This window comes from Lissotriton helveticus, chromosome 12 (genome assembly GCF_964261635.1).
Source record: "Lissotriton helveticus chromosome 12, aLisHel1.1, whole genome shotgun sequence".
NCBI lineage: Eukaryota > Metazoa > Chordata > Amphibia > Caudata > Salamandridae > Lissotriton > Lissotriton helveticus.
Window position 1 is genome coordinate 360552292 of NC_136073.1, and position 27179 is coordinate 360579470.

Here is a 27179-nt window from a genome sequence, read left to right on the forward strand (position 1 = left end):
CTTCCAGCCCCAACGCAAAAGGGAACTGGTCGTCGACGCGAGCCCGGTCGGACTGGGTGCGGTGCTCCTACAAGACCATGGGGCTGAGGTATGGAAGCCGGTGGCCTACGCCAGCAAGGCACTGACCGACACTGAGACGTGCTACGCGCAGATCAAACGCGAGGCGCTGGCCACCTGTACCTGTGCGGCCAAGAATTCCCCATGGTCACCGACCACAAGCCACTAATACCCCTGTTTGCAGGTTCAACCCGGTTGGCTCCCCCCCGCATCGAGCGATGGGCGGTGCAGTTGCAAGGCTATAACTTTAAGGTCGTGTTTCGCCCCGGAGCTCACAATCCTGCGGATTACCTCTCCCGGCATCCAGAATCAAATACCTCTGGACACGCACCAGACGCCACTCATGGAATTGAGGCCTTCGTTCACATGATCTCGCAGTCGGCCTGTCCCAAAGCAATCACATTGGCAGAGATAGGCCAAGCCACATCAGAAGATGACGACACCCTGTCCAGGGTCAAGGAAGCACTGCAGGGAAACAGCTGGGCGCACTTCATGGATGGAGCCCGAACCCTCCGGCTGGAGGTCAATCACGCTAGACAGCAACTGTGGCAAGTGAGGCATGAGCTGAGCGTAGGGGAAGACGGCGTCGTCCTGAGGGGTCATCTAATCGTGGTACCTGAAGGCCTGCAGAGAAGAATTCTCGAGTTGGCCCATGTGGGGCATCAGGGAACGGCCAAGACCAAGGCGAGGTTAAGGAACAAGGTCTGGTTTCCAGCCATGGATGTAAAGGTCGATGAGATGGTGAGGTCGTGCCATGCCTGCACCATCACTGGTGGAAACCCAGCGCCCGCACCCGTGATTACGGAGGAACCATGCACGACCCCGAGGACGCACCTGAGTGTGGACTTCGGAGGTTTTCTGGATGGCCGTCACATGATGGTAATCGTCGACTCGTTCTCGAAGTTCCCGATCGTGGAGGTCCTATCGTCAACAGCATTCCCACAGGTGAAGACAGCCCTGGACCGAATATTTGCGCTGATGGGCCTCCCTGCAGAGGTAAAATCTGATAATGGACCCCCCTTTCAGGGACAGGAATTCCAGGGATACCTAGAGAACCTCGCCATCCGACACAGAAAGATCACCCCTTTGTGGCCCCAGGCCAATGGGGAAGTGGAAAGACTTATGAGGACCCTGAATCGCGCATTGCGCATTGCCGTCGACAATGGGGAGAATCCAGAAACTGCCCTTGCCCAGTTTTTGGGGGCATATCGTCAAACGCCTCACAGCACCACGAAGTGTGCTCCAGCCCATCTGTTGTTCAAACGAGCCCCGAGAGACAGCATACCGGCGGGCCCGGAATGGGCCCCGGAACCGAGGGATGAGGAAGCCGTTCAAGCAAGAAGAGAAACAACCAATCGGAAGGCGAGCGAGGCACGCCATGCAAAGGCACCAACGCTTGCCTTAGGGGACTCGGTGGTGATCAAAGATCGACACCCCGGGTGGAAATTCCGGATGCCCTACGAGCCTGAGGTCTGGACTGTTGAAGAGGTCAAGGGAACGATGGTGACGGCCCGAAGAGGGAACCAACTGGTCACTCGGAATGTCTCTAGCTTCAAGAGAGCTACCGAGCTGGAAGTGAGGTCCACCCCCGCATGACACCGCCAAGAAACTCGGCCAGATCGTCACCAGCCTGGAGTCCGGCAACGGAGGGGAGTGTGCCAGTGAGCCCCTTGGCTGGAGAACAACCAAGAACACCCTGTCTGCCCCAGGACCCACTGAACGTCCCCACGAGGTGCCGATGTCTCCAAGCCGCCGCAACCAAAGATACCATCTACGGCCCAATCCAGGGCCCAGTCAGAGACTCAGAGACTTTGTGTGTGCCTCCCCATCAGAAAGACTTTGATCCTGATGTCAGCTAAAATAAAGGAGGGATGTAGAGTGCCACTCGAGCGCTCCTCTACTTTGTATCAACATACACACGGATCCTGATCCAGCGCTCTCACCAAAATATTGCACAAATGACACTATTTACTACCACAAAACTTACACTACAACACTAGGCCCATAACAACAATAGAGCGCTTGAATCATGAGGCGATAAGATCTAAATATAGTTGTTTAAACCATCTGCAATAATCAAGACCAGCTTGTCATTTTAGAAAGTTTATTTTAACACATCTAGAAAAACTTAGGTTTTGGTATTTTATTAAACAAGCATTAGGAAAAGTCATAAAGAAAGATGTATTCAGAATTAATTAAAAGAGCATAAATCAAGAATTATTATTCATTAGCAGAAATAAGTAAAATTAAGCATTTTCCAAAATCCTAACTATATCTCTGTCTCTACCCTCATCACCTAGTAATAAAGTAATTAATAAAAACTCCTGTCCTCACGTGTAAAGTCCATCAGCATAACATCGTCCTCCAGAATTCTCGAGCGTAAGCCAACTATGTGTTCTCTGAACCTATTCTTATACCCTAATTTTAGCTGAGCTAACTATTTTTCACATTCCAGCAGACGAATTCTAGTTCTCCATTGGCTGAGCCACCTCGTACCACAGTAAACTGTGACACCTCTTTCTTGCATGCCCGGGCAAATTCACTAGTCCATTGTTCATTTAGAAGTCTTGGCAGTTCTTCCTTAGTCTGCTACATTTTGTAGCGACAGCTTCCTTTTTAACCTTGAGCTTAGTCAGCTCTGAACTCCCGTGGCACGTTAGCAAACGTTAGCAGATTTCTCCAAAAAGTCATCTTTTTAGCAGTTCATTCCAAAACCTTTCAAAATAAAAGCTCAGAGGCCTTTTCCATCCTTCTTGGAATTATTTTCACTTGAGCCATTTTCATCATTAGGCCTCTTTCAGAAAGCGTCAATTTTCTGCGCCACCGTCCCTGCGCCACTTTTAAAAGGGTACTAATTTTCCTGCAGCCATCTCTAAGCTTCACTTGTAAAACTATTATATAAACAAACACAAAGAATAATTAATGAAAGAAATACAGATTGTTCTGTTGCCTCCCATCATTGCTAATTATTAACCCATTAGTCTAAATTACCTAGCAGTAAAGCACAAATAAAGCAGCATTTTATATTTACCAGTCTTCATAAATCCATAAAGCCTTATGTGCACCTAGAATAGTAGAAATGACATCACATAGACAAGGGAAGCAAAATAAGCACATGCCATTATTTTAAAAACAGCTGCTATTAGTTATGACATGACAATAGACAAGATTAATTTATTATTTTCTACATACATGAGAATGCAACATAATGCACATTTATGAGCACACATGTTAGTTTCCCGCGTGTTCTGTGAAAATGCAATTTTAAACTAAGTTGAATTATTATACACACAGCACAAATTGTTAGCATTATTAATTTATTTATGGAAGTGTGACTTCATGGGTTTAAACAAATTTTTGTTTTCTATCCCGCTCCATCAACTCCCTCATCTGGTGATTAACAAATCACCACACCAGCACCCAAAAATTTAGCAAAGATTTTATCTAAGATGAACATGATTCAATTTCACCTGTGTTAGTATTTCTAAAGACTTATCTCATCAGTTTATCTACAACTCTCATATTGAGTTTTAAGAAACCCCTCTAGTTCTATTTCTTTCTCTTGTGTATCATACAACTAAGCTTCGACAAAAGTGTTGCAAAAACTATAACTAATAAAATGTCAGTATCTTGCTTGTCATATTGACCTAAAACTTCTCCTTGTTAATTTCTAAAAGAACAATAACAACCTAAATTAACCAAAGCAGAATTATATTTTCATTAAGCTTGTAAAGAAAAATAAAACAAAAATTTTAAAAAATTTTACCTAAATTTTCTAAAAATTTCTAACACCCCCCTTTTTCAAATTTTTTTTTTTTTTTTTTTTTTTTACCTTCTAACAGTTTTTCTTCGACCTAATGTCACAAATTAATTTTTCAGCTAACAGGATTTCTTCGACCTTGTGTCACCTAACAAGATTTCTTCAGCCTTATGCCAAAAACAGAAACCTAAAATTTAACAGGTATGTACTTCAATCATTGTCACTTTTGTTTTCAATCTCTTTTTGACTCTCATCATTTACCTCCACTACAGGTATCACTTCTATTTTCTTTCCTGCCTCACTTTTCTTTTCAGAATCTTTTTGACTTGATAACTCATCAATCTGTTCCTTTGATCTGTATCTCAATTTGAATTTTAGGCCTTCATTTTCTCCTTGCCATTCATCACTTTTTCTTGGTAATTTCTTCTTTTGCTTGGTCACTTTACATTCTGTTCTCCAAGCTCCTTTTCTGAATTTTCTCATTTGAGAATCTTCATCACTTTCATCAGTTTCAGTGTCAGATATTTCAACTTCAGACTCAGGTACTTCTTTACTCGGCAGCTTCACTCCGTTAGGAACGTCATCTTTGTAGCTGGTACTTGGCAATTCATCTTCTTCATTTTCAATTACCTTCAACTTCCCAGTTTCAGAATTCCTGTTCCTGCTTTCAGAGCTACTCTTCTGCTTTTCAATACTCTCCTGGTCTTGAATCACAATCTGATCACATTCTTCTTCTGCTTCTTTTTCTGGCAGATTTCCATCATTTTCTGAGTCTTCAGTCACAACTTTCAAGTCTTCTTCAATCAAGGCTTGTTTTCTTTTCATGTTCTCCAGATGTCGACCAACTTGTCGATCTTCAAGATCTGGATTCTCTTCAGGCTCTTCTTCAGAATCTGAATCAGCAGTTGTGACACTATCCTCTTCAGTATTTTCAGGTGTAGATACACGAAAAGTATGGCCAGTGTCAATCCACCTCTTCAGTCTTTTGCACTTCTCTGCATTTGTTGTGACAAGACTGACTAGCCTCCTTTTCTGCCACCTTGGCACTAGAGAATTTCTTTTTAGACGAACCTTTTTCCTCATTCTTTTACCTGGTAACTGATCAAGTACTTGTTCTTTTTCTCTTGTTTGCACTTCAGTTTCATCTTCATCAAACACAGAAATCATTTCATCTGATAAATTCCTGCAGTTCTCCAAATTGATGCTATCATTGATAGACATCATTCTTTTCTCTGGTATGAATGTCTGTCTCATGACCTTGTCCATCATAATCTCACGTGGACCTAAATCTGTCTTTTTATCAGTAGTGTTTCTCAGAAACATCAAAACAAGTGGAAGGATATCTGTCCACTTTGTACCTGCAACTAGGCACATTTCTGCATCTCTGTCTTTTATAGTAACATTCTCATGCTCCTCAACACCTGAAATTTCTATTCTATCTGTACAATGGAGCAATCTGTTTTCAATATGTTTTTTGTTATCTGATAACTTTGCAACAGTAATTTCATCATCATGTCGCATCTGAAATGTTTCAAACCATTTTGTAATCAAACAGAAAATCACAAAAATGTAGCATAGTTTATCATGCAGTGACATCTCACAGAAATCTATTTGTAATCTGGTCAATGAACCACTCTCCTGTAATTCTGTTTCCAATCTCACAATTGTTCTCTTAATTGTGTTCACTTGCTGATAAGTCAGACACCTCTGGTAAAGAAATTCTGCAATTTTATAGTACATTCTGTTCATGTCAGTAATCATGCTATTTGGTAAAACTATTCTACTATCTTTGTGTATCCAAATCTCATCCTCATCTCGCTGTCTAAAATCTGTTCTCAACCATGTACCTTTCTCCTCATGAGTTGCTTCATTTTGTAAGCCTTTGACTACCTGCCATGTTTCAACTGTAGCTGTTAGTATTTGTGAACTCAAAGCATGTTCATCATTCATTTTGTATGCTGCACATATCACGACAGCAAACCTTTCTGCCAATTGAATATCATCAATCAATCTTTTAATTAAATTTGCATTTCTGAAAAGTGAACCTGTAAAAGTCAATGTTTTAATCTGTTGATTAATTACGTCCTTTACTTTGATGTCTTCACTCAAAAGAACATCATTTTTATACCAATATTCTGGAAGTACATCTAATCCTTTTAGACTGTTTTCTTGTTCATTAATTAATCCTGTATCCGTTTTCTCTGACTGTTCATTAATAAAATTTTGCAATGGCAATGAAGCCATCTCAATCTCTTGAGTCATTACCTGTCGTTGTATTTGTAACTCTTTATTTAACTCATTTATCTCAGTTTCCTTTTTAATTGACCAGAATTTTGACTCGTCTGACTGTGTCAATTCAATTAGGTCAATGTCAGACTTCTCACTTACCAGAACTGAAGTCATCTCTGTTTCTTGCTGATCTGTAGTCCCTACTAATTCAATCTCAAGTACAATGGAATAAACCTTTTCAGTTAATGGGACCTTTAAAACTGCGGAATTAATTTCATCTTTCCTAAGTACAGGGACTGTCACTGTTTCCATAATTTTCATGGACTCCTTTAAATCATTTGATGAATTTACATGATCAGGAATATTAATTCCAGATGTACCAATCATTTCATCATGTTTTTCAATTGCATTAATTTTAGTAAAATTCTGAACTGGCACTTTATCAATCTGATCTGACACTTTTGGCGTTGCATTAATCTGTTCTGGGGGTCTTCGTGAATTTCTGTTCTGATCCATATTTACAACATCGATTTTACACTGATCTCTATTTTCTACTCTGACACCTTTATTATTTATTTTCACTAATTTTGGAATCTTTAATTTATTCTCACATTTAGCTACAACCTTTTTCATTTTCTTATATAAGGAAGACATTTTATTTAATTATTTTGGTAAATGTACTCTCTAAATTTGCCTTGCAGCGTTTGCTGATCAATTAATTAATTAAATACTATCAGGTGTAGAAAACTTTATAATTTGGTCAATTTAATATATCTCCTAATTTACCTGTATCATTAATTATAATTAACCTGGAAAGAAAAATATCAATTTGCAAAAATAGTAGCAATGCAAAATTTTATTTTATAACAGTAAATATCAACATATAATCACGTGTTTTAAATGTACTTATTTTTCACTTACATACCTTCTGCAACATATACCTGTGGAAAAAGAAAACCTAATCTATTTGCTTTTAAATTTGGGCAGTAAAAATATAAACTAATTAAATTAATAATAGAAGTAATCTAATCAATAAATCAAAATTAAGGACAAATTTTAATAATTTTAAAAATAATTCCCCTTCATGTACAATTACCTTAGACACAGGTAATCTCTCTAAAACACTCTGTCTAATTTATTAATGGATAGTTCCTACTCTATTGTAAACAAATTATTTTGATATAATATTCACACTAGTAATACAGCAGCTAACAAAACATTCAGTGATGTTTATTTATTTAATTATGCTGTACCACTCTTTACTCTTTCCCTTAGTTAAGCAGCTTAAAACCACAACTGTGATAGTTTTTGCTATAATTCCAATTAATGTTGCCACTATTTATTAACCACTTTTCACTGTTGTCTCTGCTCTAATTAATTCTGTTGTGTCTATTTATATCACATGTGACTGTACATCACAGCCAGCTCCTCCGTGACTCTTAGGAAAGCCTCACCTAATCCCAGCGCGGTTCACAGGGCCCCACCCAATGGCTCACGAAACCTTCCTTCACCAAGCCTAAACAACCTCGAGGCCCACGAAGCCTCAACCAATGAGGTCGTGGCCTTTATATGACGCTACGCGTCAACAACCAATCATTGTACAACCTCCTTAATCTGTCCCGGGAACCAGGGGTGTGCGCGTCACCAACCAATGGGTGCGCGACCTGCCAGGACTTTAACTAATCACAGCGCTACTTCGTTGTGACACCACAGCACTTTTAATCAAACAGGGAGCGGCCTTGGCAAGACGCTCTGGCTTCTTAACTAATGGGAGCGCAGTGTAGATCATGACGCGACGGCCGCTTAACGAATGGGAGCGCGGCAGCTTTCAATCACACGGCCGCTGCGGTTCTAGTTCTCTCCTTTTGCGCTCATAACAGTTTTAACAAGTCTTTTAATATAGCGCACGCTCTCTCGCCTACATTAGCTATGACATCAATAATAGCGCGACTAGGAAAGAAAACGAAAACCGTAATATTTATTTCATTATTATTTATGTAATTTTATTTTAGTGTACACTCGCTCATCTGTATCAGCTTATTGTATACTTCTCCTTTTAAACATTAACGCAGAAGAAAAAGGGATTAAAACGGTGTTTTAACTCTAAATTTGATTACCTGACATTTGTACACAGTTACAGAGCTTTAACCAATAAGGTCGCGGCCCTTGTATGACGCTGCGCGTCAATAGCCAATGGGTGCGCGGCCTTTTCTATGACGCGCCGGAACTTTAACGAATCACAGCGCGGCCCCTTCGTGTCGATCAAGGACAATTCTAAATCTACAATACAATGCGCACGTAATCCTTCTCTGCCCTTTACACTCCAAGCAACCCTTTCTTTACATGCGCTCTTAAAATATCGCGCAAACGTTCAAACAATCACCACATCAATCAGTATTCACACGCTTCTCTTACAGGCAACATCACATTTATAACGAGGGAAATCAAATTGGGATTTTATTTTTATATTTGAATGTCTGAAATAAAATATCACGGGCAATTCCTTTTTAAATAATATAACACTATTACCCAATCACCGCGCTGCCTCACACAACTCCTTAACCAATCAGAGCGCACCTTTGCTGTGACGCTCCGAACACATTAACTAATCAGAGCGAGGCCCTGCTTTAACTCTGCAGTACTCCAACCAATGAGAGCGCAGCAGCCCCCCCTCCTTTACAAAATGTTCCGGACACACATTTAACTTTCCTTTAAAACATTTGTGCACATCTAACAACGCGGGGATATTTATAATTACAATTTAATGAGCTCACAACGCTACACTTCACTTTTTAAAACAGTGCAACGTTCGCCAGCATACATCAGTTGTGATGTGACATGCAATAAAATCAGTTTTTCTCATAAAATTAGCGCGATCTGCTAGTGAAAGAATCGGGAATACTTATAAAATAAACAATTTCGAGCATTTTATCGCGCCTCAGCCAATGAGAGCGCTGCTTTGCTCCGACACTCCAGGGCACATCAACCAATCAGGGAGCTACTTAATGATGACGCTCCAGACAGTTCTACCAACCAGAGCGCGGCAAGCTCTGACGTAGGCAGCTGCTGCAGCTGCAGGCTCTCTCCTCACACGTTCTCACTCCTAAAACCAGCCCCTCCCTTACAATTTTCGATCGGGGCACAATTTAATGGTTTTAAACTACGGAGAACAATATAATACTAATTTTAAAGCGTGGAATGTTTATAAAATTAATACTAATCGCTTTTTACTTATTTTAACGAGTTTAATAACGTGGAATACCTTAATTATTGCCTAATTAACACAAAACATTCTAAAATGCTCCTGAATGTTTTAAAATAGCACAGTTCACCTTTTTATAATTTTCAACTATGCTGAACACTTTTTGAATCGAATTTATTAGTGTGCAGAGCCTTTAAATGTATTTAAACACTGCACAATACTTTTAGAAAGTCTTAGAATGGTACAGACTTTATCCTGAACTTTCCTAAGTACCTTAAAATTACTTTTGGTACATTTTAGTGAATATTTAAAACGAAACACATCTGTCTGCTTCTCTAATTAGGATAGTTTACATACATTCAAGTATCCACACTTCGGAATAGACGGCGCTATTCACACTAAGGATAATTTCCATTTGCCAGTAGAGCAACTCTTACCCTACCCTTCTAACACGTAAGAATATGAACTCATTTTCCTCTGAACCCACCGCGAAGTGAAAGTTCTAAGAGTTCCACTTGAACATACCTTACAAAACAATCACGCACTTTCACACTGAAAATTCCCTAACTTCAGTCACACATGAAATCCGTACAGGACTCTCACCTGTTTATAGAAATCATGCACCGTTAGCAAAATAACACCGTTATCCGTACAGGGCTCTCACCTGTTTATAGATATAAAACATGTACCCGTACAGGACTCTCACCTGTTTATAGATAATCATGCACCGACATTACCCTGCCCTTCACTCAAGCTTGAATATAACTAATACTCTTATCACAGTGAGTTTTATGGAAGGCGCTTTGTCCCTATTCTCATGCTGCTCTAATTTCTTAGAAAACCCTCACTATTACAAGATTCACACCTAGCCCTAAAACTGTGTTGCACGGCGACAACACTGTATTGCACGGCGACAATACTTCTGGTACACGGCGATACCAACAGTGATACTCGGCGATATCACAGAAACAGATCAGATATTCTGCATGACTACATTCTCATCACACAGTTTTTGTACCGGTACACACATAGCACAAAATAAACAAACTCAACATGTGTTAAAACTTAATCCTATGAATTTACCAACATATATGTATCATGCATGTAACATGTATGTCAAAAACAACATATATAAACCGTCCGATGGCTACCAGAAATTGATCCAGCGCTCTCACCAAAATATTGCACAAATGACACTATTTACTACCACAAAACTTACACTACAACACTAGGCCCATAACAACAATAGAGCGCTTGAATCATGAGGCGATAAGATCTAAATATAGTTGTTTAAACCATCTGCAATAATCAAGACCAGCTTGTCATTTTAGAAAGTTTATTTTAACACATCTAGAAAAACTTAGGTTTTGGTATTTTATTAAACAAGCATTAGGAAAAGTCATAAAGAAAGATGTATTCAGAATTAATTAAAAGAGCATAAATCAAGAATTATTATTCATTAGCAGAAATAAGTAAAATTAAGCATTTTCCAAAATCCTAACTATATCTCTGTCTCTACCCTCATCACCTAGTAATAAAGTAATTAATAAAAACTCCTGTCCTCACGTGTAAAGTCCATCAGCATAACATCGTCCTCCAGAATTCTCGAGCGTAAGCCAACTATGTGTTCTCTGAACCTATTCTTATACCCTAATTTTAGCTGAGCTAACTATTTTTCACATTCCAGCAGACGAATTCTAGTTCTCCATTGGCTGAGCCACCTCGTACCACAGTAAACTGTGACACCTCTTTCTTGCATGCCCGGGCAAATTCACTAGTCCATTGTTCATTTAGAAGTCTTGGCAGTTCTTCCTTAGTCTGCTACATTTTGTAGCGACAGCTTCCTTTTTAACCTTGAGCTTAGTCAGCTCTGAACTCCCGTGGCACGTTAGCAAACGTTAGCAGATTTCTCCAAAAAGTCATCTTTTTAGCAGTTCATTCCAAAACCTTTCAAAATAAAAGCTCAGAGGCCTTTTCCATCCTTCTTGGAATTATTTTCACTTGAGCCATTTTCATCATTAGGCCTCTTTCAGAAAGCGTCAATTTTCTGCGCCACCGTCCCTGCGCCACTTTTAAAAGGGTACTAATTTTCCTGCAGCCATCTCTAAGCTTCACTTGTAAAACTATTATATAAACAAACACAAAGAATAATTAATGAAAGAAATACAGATTGTTCTGTTGCCTCCCATCATTGCTAATTATTAACCCATTAGTCTAAATTACCTAGCAGTAAAGCACAAATAAAGCAGCATTTTATATTTACCAGTCTTCATAAATCCATAAAGCCTTATGTGCACCTAGAATAGTAGAAATGACATCACATAGACAAGGGAAGCAAAATAAGCACATGCCATTATTTTAAAAACAGCTGCTATTAGTTATGACATGACAATAGACAAGATTAATTTATTATTTTCTACATACATGAGAATGCAACATAATGCACATTTATGAGCACACATGTTAGTTTCCCGCGTGTTCTGTGAAAATGCAATTTTAAACTAAGTTGAATTATTATACACACAGCACAAATTGTTAGCATTATTAATTTATTTATGGAAGTGTGACTTCATGGGTTTAAACAAATTTTTGTTTTCTATCCCGCTCCATCAATCCCCACACCCCTCGGGGCGGGCCCGCGCCGAGGGCATAAATAAACCTGCGGAAGACCGCTCTGGGTCTTCCCGCCTGCACACAGCATAACCAGCTTGGTGTCTTATTTGTATAGCAAAGCCAGGGCCTGTCTATAGCTTGACAGACCCTACAGGACCGTCTACGATTATGTATTTTGTCAATCGACCAATTAATACGTTGGTTGGTTCACAAAATAGGAAGGCATTCCGTACAAGCTGGTGCGTAGATTACAACACCTTCCACCTAATGCATGCTTCGTACATGAGCCACTTGGTGCTGACAGGAGGCATTAGTAATAGAACGCTTTTAAGGTCCCTCCAATGGGTAAGAGGAGTCAGAAAAGAGCGAAATGAGGTGAAGAGAACGCCACTCTAATTACGGCAGCACAGTGCTTGTCTGTGGGGGTGCTGACGCACATCATTTAATAACAAATGACAGAAGAACCATGGACCCAGGAGAAATGGGGATTGGCGGTGAGTAATGGAAGCAGTACATGTATACAGCCTTGGCACGACCGAGACTGTGCCCTGTAGCATCAGGAACCCATTTGGTGAGAAGGCCTTGGAGTCTTGAGTGACGAACTTAAGATGGCGCCTGACGGCGGCTGCAGTACCTTCTGCACCTGATGACCCTGTAATGACAGGCCAGGCTATCAGTCGGTGATTGCAGAAAATGCTCCTGGCAGAAAAGGCTCATTTCGCCGATCCCGTCGACCAGCCTGTCATTATAAAGCTTTCCATTTTCACTCTGCAGAACAGCCACCTGTAGTCGGCCTCTGCCAAATTGCCCTATCAGGCAGGTGATAGATGGGCGTCTCGGAGAAAATAACAGGCACTGGCTTAGAGCAAACCGTAAAAAGTAAGATGCACAACGAGGCCCACAATCTCTTAATGTGGTAAAGTCAGAGTTAGTTAAGAATGACAGCAGCAATAGTGCACTGCGTCACACCAAGAACTGTCCATACCCGCCACTGCACCAGTATCCAAATTACACGCTACTGACCCTCTTCAAAATGTCGCAAACTATGGAACAATACAAGTTTAAAAGTTAGGAATGAATTAAAAATTGTTTTAAGTGTTTTGATAAAAGTCTCGTTAATAATCCCGCCAGTTTTGTTGCCTTCACAGAAGGATATTTTTGATTCACTCCATTGATATTTCAGTTTCTTTTTTTAGGTCTGCTCGATGACAGCTTTAATTGTCTCTGCTGGAGCAATATGCTACAATGCAAGGGGTTGCATTCTAAGCTTCGTTCTGTAATTGTCACTGGCATTCATTCTTGACTTGCATACGTCATGCCCTGAAGATCTGCATCTCCAATGCAGCAGTGGTCTTTGCAGGCCCCCTTCTTCTGAGCACCAACAAGCTTCCCTTTTGAAGCTCAAAGGTCAGTTTAATTTACTCTTCATTCAGGGCCTCAGTCGTCCCGCTGTAAAGGCCCCATTATCTCAGTCTACTCACAGGCCCTCTTTTCTATGGCCACGGACCTCCTCGTTTAACTACACATGTAATGTTAGACAGTATGGCTAGAGACTAGGAGCATAAAGTGAGAGAAAAGAAAGTCTATTAGAGCTGTTTTTGGGTTGTATAAATAATACATTAAATACGGGTAGGAGAATGCAAACATTCATATAAAAATTATAAAGCTACCAATATTCAGATCCATCTAAAGTTGGTTAGTTGATGTGAGATCTGAGCTCAACAATAGATTTCAAATGTGAATAATCTAACAACAATGGCTGACTTCCTTTACGGATTATTGGGCCAATTCATACAGGCACGTATGAGTAGGTGAAGTAGTACTCCAGTAGTACTACTAAGCTACTCATAAATACCTTTGTGAATGTGGCCCTATGTGCAGTGTGTGAATCTTGCGCAGGGAATTAGTTGATTTAAAGATAAACTCTTTAAATAGTAAGCGCAATTTGATATATTTTATTGCACTAAAAATCAGTTTACATGTAGATAGCTAGCTAGCTAGCTAGATAGATAGATAGATAGATAGGTAGATAGATAGGTAGATAGGAGGAAAGAGAGATACCTTCCCATCTTCAATATAATGTTCCGTGTGCCCTACAGTCCTTTAAGTCCCTCCTTCTCTTAAGAGGGGTTCTGAGGGACCAGCTTTGCAATATGAAGAGGAGAGAAGTCCCGATATATGAAACACACACATCCCTAGAAATCTAGCCTTCTGCTATCCTCAACAATCTCCATCCCCTAATAAAGCATAAAGTGGTACCAGGAAGCCTAACACCTCCCCTGCTTTCTTCGGGATGTGCCTCCCAACTTGCCATTAGGTTTCTTTTAAAATAATCACTGTACTTCCACTACCCTCGCCATACATGACATTATCTGGTATCCTATTACCCTTCCCAATCCCCCTCTAGGCTTGCCATCTCACTGTCCCAGATAATATGCTGCATTCTCATGGTATTGGAGGATATCCAATAGCCACCGCATTCAGAAGCAGTTCTGTCAGAATGCAGCACTTCTGGCAAGCTCATCTCATGGGTCTGTACACACTCACCTGAGACTGGTGAAGCAGCAGAGGTGACATCAGAGAAATCACCATTCCACCACTTTACTTATGTCCGCTAGGACTCAAGGTGGGACAGGAAAGACTACAGGCTTAACCATTCCTCTGCCTTCTTTTATTAGGTACAGTGCTCTCATGGCTCTGAATAGTCAATATGGTTGTCTCTCAATTTTATATTGTGTTAAATTATTCATATTATCTTCCGCTGATCAGTTGATCCTGTTCTCGCACTTTAAAAACAATACAGACCTGGTATTCTGCCACCCGCCATTCTCAAATAATAAATAAAAAAGTGTCTGTTGACCAACCACCATCCTACATCAGCCGCTTGGATAACAACACCCCTCTCCCAATATTTAAAAACTCATATAGCTGCTATTAGCCGCCATTTGCTTCTACCCTCAACACCTTCTTCCTCTCTCGAAGGCTCCCCAGTCTCAATGTGTGAGGAGAGAGCCGGTGTCGGAGCATACTACAATTCCCAGTGAGTCGTGGGTCTCCTCACATCTGCAGCTGACAGGGTAGATGGTACTTGGTGATGCAAGACCACCGGCTGAGTTTCATGTCTCCCTCAGGATGACATAGGCCCTTGATAGACAGTGGAACACTGCTTATTTGTAAATAATTAAGTGCCAGGGCCCTCGTCAGGAGGCCACTGCAGCTTGCAATGCATTGCCTCTGCCAGTGTCGACAATAGGAGCACCAACACATCTACTAACCATCACAGTCCTACAAGTGTAAACGTACAGAATATTCCAAGTCCCCAAAGCTATAACAATGGCTTGGGTAGCAAGTATTAATTATTGTTAAAGCATGTTGAATTACTAATTAATGTTGTGCTCATTTCTAGATTAGACAAACAGCGCCACCATATGGCAGACTGTTATAAGTGCTGGTGCTGTCAATTAAATGCTAGTGCCGAGCACCGGAAGCCACTGGCTCAAATTAAGCCCTGGGAACACAAGTATGATAGTGGCTGTTAGCCACCATTCCACATTGCACTCCCGCCGGGGTTATTTACCTAACACCTGGGGTAGGAGTGGATCAGGTTCTGCCAGAATACCAGCTTCAAGCCAGGTTTTTAATTACCTTGATGTCAGAGCACTGAAAAATAAAACACATTTTTCAATGCGCTGGCATCAGAACAGAAAATAAACCGTATTGAATCTGGTGTTAGGGCTAATGTGTTGTGGAAGTCACACACACCAAATGCTTCATTTTCCATTTGAAAGCTGCACCTTGGCTATTTGCCCGGCCATATTATGTCGTGCCATATGTCTTTTGATGGTTCAGTCTATCATCTTAGCAAGATGTTGTATTACTTATTTACCACTAAGCTACCCTATTTCTCTCTCCCTCACTCGCCTTGCCCCTCCCTTCTGCTCTACCTAGAACTGTAGTTAGTTTTGCAATTGCTGTGCTATGTAAACTTGCCTTGTGTAAGCAGTTAATGTTACATGGAAAGCGCTGTAATGCCAGCTGGTGATGTTGGCGCTGTAAAAAAAAATGCAAATAAATATCTACAGTATTTAAAATAGTGGTCACTTGTGTATGGCTCAGTACTCAGACTGCAGCTGTGACCCAGTGTAAAAATTAATTAATTCCAGATTTATAAAGCTCAATTTATCACCCCTACAGGTATCTAGGCGCTGGGGGCCGTCGGTTGATTAAGTGAGCTTTTGCCCAGAGTCACATGATGCTGAACTGAGCTGCGGCCAGCGAAGGGGATCGAACCACGAGCCTCGCACTCCACACTCAGCCGCTCTGGCCGCTGCGCAACACCTCTCCCACGTACGTCTTTCTTTACTTGACTAATACTGTGTGATATACCTATCCAAAACACAGGCTCTGGTTGCAGACAGGCTTACCCGCCTAGTAAGTGGTCCTGGCAGACAGAGTAGCTTGTGCTTAGCGGGGCTTGTTTCACACTCACAATGCGATGGTCAAAAGGAGCAGCAGGTGATGGGCTGTCATCTGAAAAGATAGCAATAACAAAGTCACTTTCACAAAAATTATTTGAGCACTGATTACATTATTAAAATACCGTGAAAGTTAATTAAAATCTGTTTTGATGTGTTCGAGGAATTCAACTGGCCTCAGGTGGAAAAGTGACCGATTTCGTGCCCAGGCTCCAAGGTTGTAATCACAATTCTTGCATTATACATTGGGGGTTAAACAAATGAATTCGTTTCTGAGTGATTCAACATCATTACTTGTACACTGGATGTTATTTCAAGAAGACTTTTCTCCCATACACCGTGTATATGTTCGAGATCATGCTGAAACATGTCCTACTAAATCATTTTCTCCACATTTTTTTTTAAATTGAAAAATGTCATTCAAATCAAATCAAATCAAAATATCTTTATTTCGATTGTTGGAAGCAATCATAAAAGTACAGAATAAAAAACATTAATTACAATATTAAAAACAGATAATAACAGTACAATAATTCATCAATTTCAAGGACTTCATCAATTTCAAGGGATTCAAGATCCAATAATGGAATTTAAATATGAAGTGCATTTTAAATGTCCATGCTTTTTCTAATGCACATCACATTTTTTAAATACAAAGTTGTTGTTGCTACACCTAACTGATTATCAAGGCATTGAATATTAAGGATTGCCACTCGGCACTGACGATATCCTAATTCTCTTAAAAATGGCAATAAAACATTTTTCCTCATTGCGTCAAAAAATTTGCAGAATAGGAAAACATGGATGGTGCTCTGAGGTGAAACATTATCGCAGGGACAAAGAGGTAGATCATGCATCCAATTGTTAGTCGTAGGAAAACTAACCAGTCTGTGGAAGATACCAAATCTAAAACGTGAGAGTAAAAAACGCTCATATTTATTAGACATATGTATTAGATAGGGCTGAATTTTAAAAGTCGTTAAAACCATTTGATGCTGTAGGACAGAAGGTTATAGGACCTCCGTTGCAATTCTATGAGAATCCAAAAGAGCTAGACCCTCGCTTTTCAACTCTTTCCGCGAGATAGCTGAAATATTGGTGGGGTTCAAGAAGTAATCTTCTCTCCCCATATCCTTTAAAAAATTACGAATGTAATTTACCCAAGGTATCTTTATGGCTCCCTCTAATTTTAAAATGTCGGACAGAACTTCAATATTTAAGTGCGTTGCTTCTTGTGTCCAGAGTCTGTGCCATAATAGCACAGGCTCTAGTTTAATTAGGTCAGTTATATAAGGAATACCCAGTTCTGCGTGGCAATTATAATTAGAGGAGCTTTTGCGAAGTGCCAAGATATATTTTAAAAATGAATTTTCAGCCATCTGGATGGGTGCAGGATTTGCAAAACCCCAAACCCCACTACCATAGGTAGCGCCAGCCACACACTTCGCTTTGTAGATTTTAATTAATTCTACAGGTGGTCTGGTCCCTAGTTTATTTGAAAAGATTTTAAGAGCAGCAGTCGATCGTAGCAACTCAAGTTTTTTCATAGACACAGCTTGGGTCCACATCTCATTTTGGGCAAAAAGTATCCCAAGATAAGAAAAGTGCATAGCAAATTCAAGCTTCTGTCCTGCAATAAAAATGGGCCTCTTAGGTTTGCTATGCCTACCACAATACATAGTGAAAGTCTTTGCTGTGTTGACTTTCAGGCCCAGCTCCTTCATAAAGTGGGAAAAACTATCAACCACTCGCTGTAGGCCCACTTGAGTACGTGACATAAGTACAGCATCGTCAGCGTACAAAAGTGCTGGTATAGAGCGGCCACCTACGTATGGGGGATCCAAGCTATCTTTGCACAGAACTTCTTCCAATCCATTTATGTACAGGTTAAAAAGGAAAGGGGGCAGGACACAGCCCTGCCTGACCCCACTCCTGATTGGAATTTTATCAGTGCGTTCTCCCTTAAGGCCAAAGCGAACGCGGGCTGAGGCGTTGCTATAAAAACGTTTAAGATAATAAATAATATTAAGTTCAACCCCGAGTTGTTCCAGTATTAACCAGAGCTTAGAATGGATCACACAATCGAAAGCGGCCGAGAGATCAACGAAGGCCAAAAACAGGTTGCCCTGTTTTGCCCTCGTGTATTTCCCAACCAACATTAGGAGATTCAATCCCTGTTCTACTGTCCCCAAGCCGGAACAAAAGCCATACTGAAAATCAGACAAAACAGAGTTTTCCTCTGCCCAATCCAACAGCCGGTCCAAAATATTCTACCAGCTATTTTTGTAAAGGAGTCCAGAAGGGAAATAGGCCTGTAACAGGCAGGATCATGCCTGTTCCCCTTCTTGTAGATCGGTACTATTACAGACTCCACCCAGGTGGGCAGGAAATCAGTGACACAGCTGGCATTAAGCACCTGGACCAGGAGGGGCGCCCAGAGAGAAGAAGTGGTCTTGAATATGTCTATGGGGACCCCGTCTGGGCCAGGTGCCTTGCCGCTCTTGCTTTTACCCAGAGCTCTTTCAACCTCCTCGAGATTAAAGTACAAATTTCTATCAGGGAGGTGATCAAGAGCAGGAATCAAGCACCCCGCTTGTTCCTCGCCCTCATAGACTCTCATGAAGTGTCTGACCCAGTCAGAGTCGGGGATTGCTATTTCTATTGTTGGTACAACCTCTTCCTTAAGAAAAGGAGTTCTCACCAATTTCCAAAAACTCGTGCTATCATTCCTTATAGAGGCGGAATGAAGAGCCTCCCAAGCTTCAACCCTCAGGGTTTTTTTCCTATCTTTAATTGTCATTTTATATTCTTTCCTACATCTGCTGACTTCCTCAGTGGATCTAGGTTTTTTGTGCAGCGCCTTCTTTAGGAGCGCATAGGCCCTGGTGCACCTAGAATCAAACCACCCTCCTCCTTTTTTTTAGTCTTAAATTGCCTCGTAAGGGAGTCTTTAATTTTATTCGATATAACAAGAAAAGATGCAAGGCAAATTTCAGGTGGTGAATCTGTCCCTAAGCACATCATTATATCTGAAAAACATTTATCAACCACGTTTTTAATTATCTCTTCCTCGTTTACCATTGTCCATTTTAGCGCATATCCATTAACACTACCAATTGCTAAATTCATGTCCAGGCTGTCACTTTCTTTCTTATTAATCAGCGTGGATGCAGTGGGTAGTAGGACGGTCACACAAAGCGGAAAGTGGTCGCTCAATGCTATATCGGAAACAATAAAAGAATGAATTCTGTTCTCACATTTGTTAGAAACAATAACGTAGTCTATAGTTGTAGAGCAGCCCCTACCACTAAAAGTTGGAGCTGGTACAGAAGGTGAGGTACACATTTCATTTACAAACCCTAAGTCAAAGTCAGCTAACAAACTGTTAAACTGTTCCCCCAAAAGAGTATGTTTGAAATGTAAAAGACCCTCACCATCATTCTGTGCTAGGCCACACCTGTTATCCTTTGTTAATTTGCACAAATTACAATTAAAATCCCCTAACATAATTATCATCAGTTTGTGCTTAAAGATATTTCCCTGTATAGACAGTGTTTTACTCAATTTCCTTAGAACAGCCATTACATCACCTGCGGGGATATTATTATATAGATTGACAATGACAATTGGAGTGTCATAGACCGGGACAAGTACCAAGGTTTGAAAGTAGATGTCTTTTACAGGTTCAATAATTTTTGGGAACTCTAATTTGTTAGACATGTATATACTCAGACCACCCTTTGGTCTTCCATGGAGAGTAGCAACAGCCGTGGTGTGGAAGGTCCTATAGCCATTCAGGTGTACTTGTTCGAGACTCCACGTTTCCTGGAAACAGAGCAAGTCTTGCACTTGAATAAAGTCCCACCAAATTGGATTTTCTATTTTTGATCTGATTCCAGCTATGTTCCATGATGAGATTTTGAACACCAATGGATCTGTGATAAGGACAGGCAACACAGCAGAGGTCATAATGGTGGGGCCGGGTTCTACAGGGGGGGGGATTTGGTAATTCCCCCCTTCTGTACCCTCATCTAGTATCAAAACACACTCCATGGGTTTCAAGTCCTCACATAAAGGTGGTACTACACAAGATAGTTTTTCCCCATTTGCACCCGTATGTTCTCTTGGACGCAGACCAGGAAAATGGTCTGCCTCTCTATCTGGTGAAATGGAGGTAATAGTATCTGGGTGTAGTCAGTCATTTTTTTCTAGGCCACTCAGGGTATCATAATAGTTAAATGTTGGGATACCGTATCTTCTGCCCCATGGTTCATCCAAAGTCAGAGGGGGATATGGAAGGGCAGGACATCTCGTTGGTCGAGGCGGAGAATAAAAGTAACCAACGGGAAGAATGTTAATGAAATGTGAAGCATATGCCCCCATGGCTGCTCTCTCCAACACTGTATTAACCAATTGTGGGGACCGGAATGAAAGAACTACACAGTCTCCCCTCAATGTTTTATTCGAGGTGCCTACCCATCTTACTCCCCTAGCCATTTTGAACTCTGAGAAGAGATGATTTTTAAGTCCAACCCTGGAAGAGAGGAAGTAGAGAGATTTGTTTCTCAGGGTCGACCAATTTTCAAAAGTATTAGGTGGAAGTGGAGGAACATTCGTCAGAACCACCGTATATGGTGTTGCTTCTGGCGGCAAATTTAGGTTAACAAGATTAGGTGTTACCCCTGTCTCAAAGACATCCTCTACTCTTCCGTTTTGATTTTGATGGGGTAGAACATAGGAAGATGAATTCGAGGCTGCCGTAGCTAAGACAGCTGGCCTAATGTCATTAGTTACAGTATCTCCACTTAAATGTCTATGCTCTGGGTGACCAATATGCTTTGGGTTAGAATGTTTAAGTTTAGCTGGTGCTTTAGTTGGGACTGATGGTTTAGCTAGAGCTGGTGCTTTAGGTGGAACTGACACTTTAGATGGAGCTGACACTTTAGCTGGAACTGACACGTTAGGTGGACCTAATACTTTATCTGAAGCTGATATAGTAGTTTTCGAGCAGGTAGCACCAAGTTGAGGTGATGGATTTCCCTCCCTTATGCTCAATTTCTTATCAAGCTGTCCTTCGATATTAATCAACCTTGATTCAATGTTCTTAACTTTTAGTGTAAGAGGTTCCAGATAAGTCATTAAAAGGGTTTCCATTCTTTCCCAAAATAGGTCATCTTTTGTTGGGTCTCTAACAGCAATTGATAGAGGGACAGTTTCAATTTGATCATTCTCCTCACTCCCTCTACTCCTGTTTAGTTTCTCAGGATCATTATTTTGTTTATGTTTGGTGCTCCTTTTGCTATTTTTATTAGTTTTAGAAAATTGCCTTTCCCTAATAATAATATGTTTTTGCTTATACCTAGCCTTTTGCCCTCTAGTCCTCACACAGGGGCTATCACTAATATTTAGGACAGGAATCGAACTCCCCGAGATATCTTGCCCCTCTTTATCTGAATCATCCTTATTTGAAGGAATAGGATCAGCCATTTCATTACTATTGAAAATTGAAGGGGTCGTAGGTAACCTTGTAGTCGAAGGTAGTAGTTCGGTAACATCGGTAGGTGCCCCAAATGGTATCTCGTTTGTTAGCATAGTGACGGGTGCCCCAGGCGAAGCCACAAAAGAGGGGGCTAGTATGGAATCCTGGGAATTTGTTGTTAGGAATGAATTATTTGTATTAGGTAAAGACAGGAGAGTGCCAGGCGGGATTGAGATGCGTCTCTCTGTACTTTCGATAGCAGAAGCAACCACCCCAAGCGTCTTCTGCAACAATCGATCTATAGCAGTCAAGCTGGGTAGGGGGTGTTATTAGCTGCCCTTTGTTTCCCATTAGAAGTCAATTGAGTGGGAGTATTCTTCCCCATATTTCAACAATGGGCAAGAGTATATTTGGATGCTGACTCTAAAGGGCAGTAAGACCAAACCCCTTCAATTAGAGAATAGTCCTTCACAATATAGAAACCCTAATTAACATATAAAAATGGTTGCTTCGTGAAATACATATCAAATAGAAAAAATACTCCAATAACTATTAAAAGTCTTACTATATTGTCTGTTGATCATGAATCAGGACACAGGGCCTATTGACGTTACCGAAAGGGGGGGGGGCCCAGCCCAGCCTCGGCTGGCCCCGGACGGCCACAGACGGCTCGCCCTTTGCCCGGGCTTAGCCCGGCGCTCCCGCGCGCTCCCGCGACGCGGGAAGTAACCCTGGGATTTATGCGCCTCCTGGCGCGAAACGCTCTGTGCGGCTTCCAGGCCGCGGGTGCCTCTGGGTGTTGTAGTTCCAGCTCACCCCCTCTCAGCGGCCGTAGTGCAGATGGAGAGCTTACAGCAGCGGAGGGTGAGCGTGCGGACAGGCAGGCGCAGCGCTGGGATAGCGCTAGCAATGCTGGTGGAAGGTGCAGGCCAATGTTCAATAGCCCCCGGGTGGTTGCGCTGGTCCGGTGAGTGCCCCCCGGTGAGTTCAATCCATGCCAAACAACAATCAATATCAGTTACATAATTTACATGTAGCCTCAGGTTACCATACCGCATATACACTTTATAAAGCCAATAAAATAATCAATCAAATATAGAAATACATGATATATCTCTTATACCACTTTCTTATTTCATATGTTCTATCATCGGCCCCCATATCTGAGTACCCAGCTTTTGTTTTTTCCTTGATTTCAAAGAATATAAACTAAATTCCAAATTGAAAATTTAAAACTTAGCTCGCCACATTTCAAAACAGTGGCCTTCCTCTTGCAGCCACAGCGACGATACACATAATCTGGCTACTGCCACTGCTATGAATATCAAATATCTGTATGGATAGCAGACTTCACCTGGTTTGAGGGATTTCCCAATTCCTGTGAGCATTATATCGATCGTTAACTGTACATTAAGCCCCGTAATTTCTGTTCTGCACTCTTAGTGTAAATGTTATCACAGTTTACATGCCATCAGGCCCGATTCAGGCTCAAGGAGTCTTACGATTTTTGAAACCTAAAATGGCTTTATTTAAGCTGTCTCTCGTCTGTAAGGATTTCTGCTTCAATAGAAGTCAATGGGTGCATAATCGGTCACAGTCGAGGCTCCCGAGCATGCTGAATTAATTTTCAGAAAACTTATTAGCTGACACATTCATCCCATGCATAGTGCGGTGTCTTTTGCATCCCAAGCTGAGTAACAGGAGCTAAAGAAGAGAGTTCACTCAGCTTGGGGATTGGAAGAGACCATGGTCATGGGGCCAATCATGCAAAAGCCTCTGTCCCCTGGAAGGCCTTTGGTTAGATCTGTGGACACTGAGATGCAGAGAGAAACTCGTGGTAAAGGTCTGGCACTGCTGGGAAACCATTGTCAAGGAGCCTAGATAAAGTAGGGAGGGTGCATTATCAGGCTGATAACCACAAAACTAGTGGGTACAGCTGCCATTTGCACAACTTCCTTCAAGGGGTCGGAGCAGTGGCGGCTTCTCCGCTATGGCGGAGGAGCGTTGCCCTACTGCTTTTAAGCAGTGCCAAGTAGAAACATAAAATGATGATAACTTAAGAGTTATTATCATTGTATGCTTCATGTCCTGCTTCTTTGTGGGCGGGTGGGCTGGTCTGCTCTGTTCCCGGAGCAGGGGAGGAGTGGTTTTACCACTCCTAAGTGTACAATAACTGTTTGCTAAGCCCTGTCAAGCCGCCCAAACCAGTCATGCACACTTTCCCCGTTCTCCATGCAGGCTGCATTACAGCCTGCATGGAGAACATGCCTACCCCTCCAGCCCCTGGCTGAGCGTCGTGTCATGGCACTCAGGCCAATAACAATACTGCATTGCAGAGTTATGATTGGCTTAAGGGAGGAAGCCTGGCTGCCTGCTTCCTGTTCCTGGAGTTGGAGGCAGGAGCAGAGAAGCCTGACCCAGCCTCAAGGTCACGCCCCCATGTGACAACCACACCCCCTGCGCGCGACCGCCCCGCCCACTCTGCGAGCCATGCTAGCTGCCACTGGGTTGGACGAACATCTGGCTGGACTGGCACATACCATTGGCCTGGATCACCAAACTATGACCGAATTATGTGAGAAGAGATGGCATACATGGCCTCACAGATAAATTGGGGACACACAAGTTGATAGGAGATCTTACATTTATATATTTTTATGCAAGCAGACCCAGTCCCTTCATGGTCCTAATTGTCATTGAAATTCTGCAGTGTTGCACTGATTAAGGGTATGCATTTGTAGAGCACAGAAGCAGCAAACCTAAAGAAGGAATAGGTAGAGAAGGTGGTGCTGCACTTCAGGAAAGTGAAGACATCAAACACATTGAGAGATGGGGATGAGGAAGAAACGTGGCACACTTATCAGTAAGGCACTGTCCTGGGCTCCGCATGGATAAATGAAGCAGGGAGCAAGGTTTCCAGCAACTTAAAGATGCAGGTAAAACACACTGTAACGAGAATGGTGCAAGTGCCAATGACGGGAAATGTGAGTGCTGCACTGCATTATCTATGATTTTAGCGAAGGTTGTATGTGCATAATTGACGATCTAATGAATTACAATATGATAATACATCGAGTACCACATTGATCAGACAACCGTGAAATAAAGTACAACAATGGCAGGTGCATAATATAAGATGCACTGACAGACAAGTCCTTACGTAACCCTAAAGAGACTACTCAACCCTCGAAATCAGAAACACATATTGCCCTCAACTGAAGATAAACCCGCAAGAGGAAGAATATCATGTTCGTTGATTCACCAAAAATGCCAGAGGTAGCAGAAGTGACTACACATGCCACTTGACCCTCACCAACAGCACAGGAAGTTACACTGCTTGACCTTTGACCCCTGATGACATTGCAAGAAGTGACATCACATGACTGTAGACCCTTGTGCTAGTACAGAAAGTTACATCATGACATCACTCTACCTTTGAATCACAGAGAATGACATCAAGGAAGTGGATTAACTGGTAGTAACTTATTTTCACTGTAGCACTTAGAAAGAACTCTAAGCTAAATCCCATTAATCCAAACCTACTCTATGTTTCCATATAATTTCAGGATCAGTGCTATAAGAATCATTACTAGGCTAAATATGAAACATCAAAACTTCTTTTATCGGGTTCGGCTCTGTACAAAGTAAAATCACAGCTGAGAGAGAGGCAGTGGCTGCAGAAAGAGGCACAATCTAGCCCCCGGGCCCAAAATGTCTCCTCCACTACGACGAGACAGAAAGACAATGACCCCCTACCCTCCCCAAGAGACACCACAGCCTCTCCATCCCAGATTCCCTCTCCATTCCCAGGTCAAATTTAACCAATCGACACAGACCCACCTGTTGATATACATCACCTGCATTAAGCAGATGGGAAATAATCGTAATAAACACCGTAGAATTAGGGAACACATTTTTTAATGGACCCGGTAAATCTGGAATCATTAATTCCAACCCTGTATCTCCTTGATTTATGTGTCACAATATGAATTATTTAAAGTCCTGCAAAATAGGTTCTAGTGTAAAAAAATCTTGTTTTGAAATTTCCATTCCTTTGTGTCAACCTACAATGCATCTCCCTTGGCAGAGGCTGGATACAAAAATACTGCTTTCACGAGGGACATAGCTGTCAAGAGGCAGCATGATGTGCTAAGCCTTAAGTCAGTCGTAGTGAACAACATGAATGGTAGAATTTGTAAGTCTAAACTTATAATAGTCAAGTGAACCTACAAATCCCAGAATGCAAGCAGTTTTTACGAAGATAGCCAGGACCAGCAAATAATTGCACATGACATGAGGGCCCTTGAAAACTATGTAGGGGAGAATGTAGATTTCCACAGCTTTGATGGTCTGAAAACCTGGATTTTATTAAAGACACAGAGGCTAATATTCTTGAAATCCTCTTTATTGCTGCCACTTACAGCAGTGCCTTTAAGAACAGAGAATTGTAACAAAATTCCAAGGTCAACAAAAGGCCAGAACCCCCAGCCGTCTAATAAACTTTTCCAAATTACTTCATTTAATAAAGAAGGCAAAGCCAAAAACAACATTTGTCCAGAAAACTGACAAAGCAAAACGTCCAGCAGACCCATACTTCTTCGATCAACTTTTTAATGTTAAGCACAAGCTAAAAGACAAAATATCTAAATTAAACACAGGGAAGGGTAACTGGAAGGTATAATATTAGCCTCTGTGTCTTTAATAAAATCCAGATTTTCTGACCATCAAATTTGTGGAAAATCTACATTTCATAGAAAGACTAGAGGCTATCATTATTGCAAGTACAAAGTTTCTCCAATAAACAAGAAGTCACACTCACCACTGGTTTAAAATAAAACCTTCTGAAAGTTACATCATTCAACCAGTCAGCACACCTCAAAATATCCCGCTAAGCACCCCTCCTGCTTTAGATGCAGATGCACCTCTCACAGAATGTGCACCAAATAAACTCACATCCACATCCGCATTCTTCACAAACTCTTTCACCCAACGTGCAAGAGTAGGCGCAGACACAGCTTTGTGAGGATGTCTAAAAGATATCAACAACTGTCACTCAGAAAAAACTTGTAATTGAGAAGTTCTCCTCTCATACTCCTTTACACAACATACCCCGCATAACCTCTAATGCTCATCAAAATAAGGATCAAAAAATGTTTCCGAATTAGTCATTGTTCTCTTACTTAAATAAAAACAAACCCTGTCCCGGATAAAAACCCTGCTTCCAATATCCAAAGCTCCCACATCAGACACCCTTCTAAAAAACAGTGAACACAGTAAAATAGGCAACTTCTGTGACAAATCCTTCAAATTTAGATCTGTATTTCCACCTAAATGCTCTAGATAGTTAAGTACTTTAGAAACATC

At 41.4% G+C, this 27179-nt stretch overlaps 1 protein-coding gene across 3 annotated transcripts in view; it reads right to left on the reverse strand.

Moving 5' to 3' along the window:
- The window catches only part of MYLK3 (myosin light chain kinase 3), a 557372-nt gene that overhangs the window by 242735 nt on the left and 287458 nt on the right, over positions 1-27179 (reverse strand). For all 3 annotated transcript variants that reach the window (XM_078668257.1, XM_078668255.1, XM_078668254.1), the window contains exon 5: positions 16286-16391. In XM_078668257.1, the coding sequence (XP_078524383.1) occupies positions 16286-16391 (106 nt within the window). The remainder of the gene's footprint in view (positions 1-16285; positions 16392-27179) is intronic.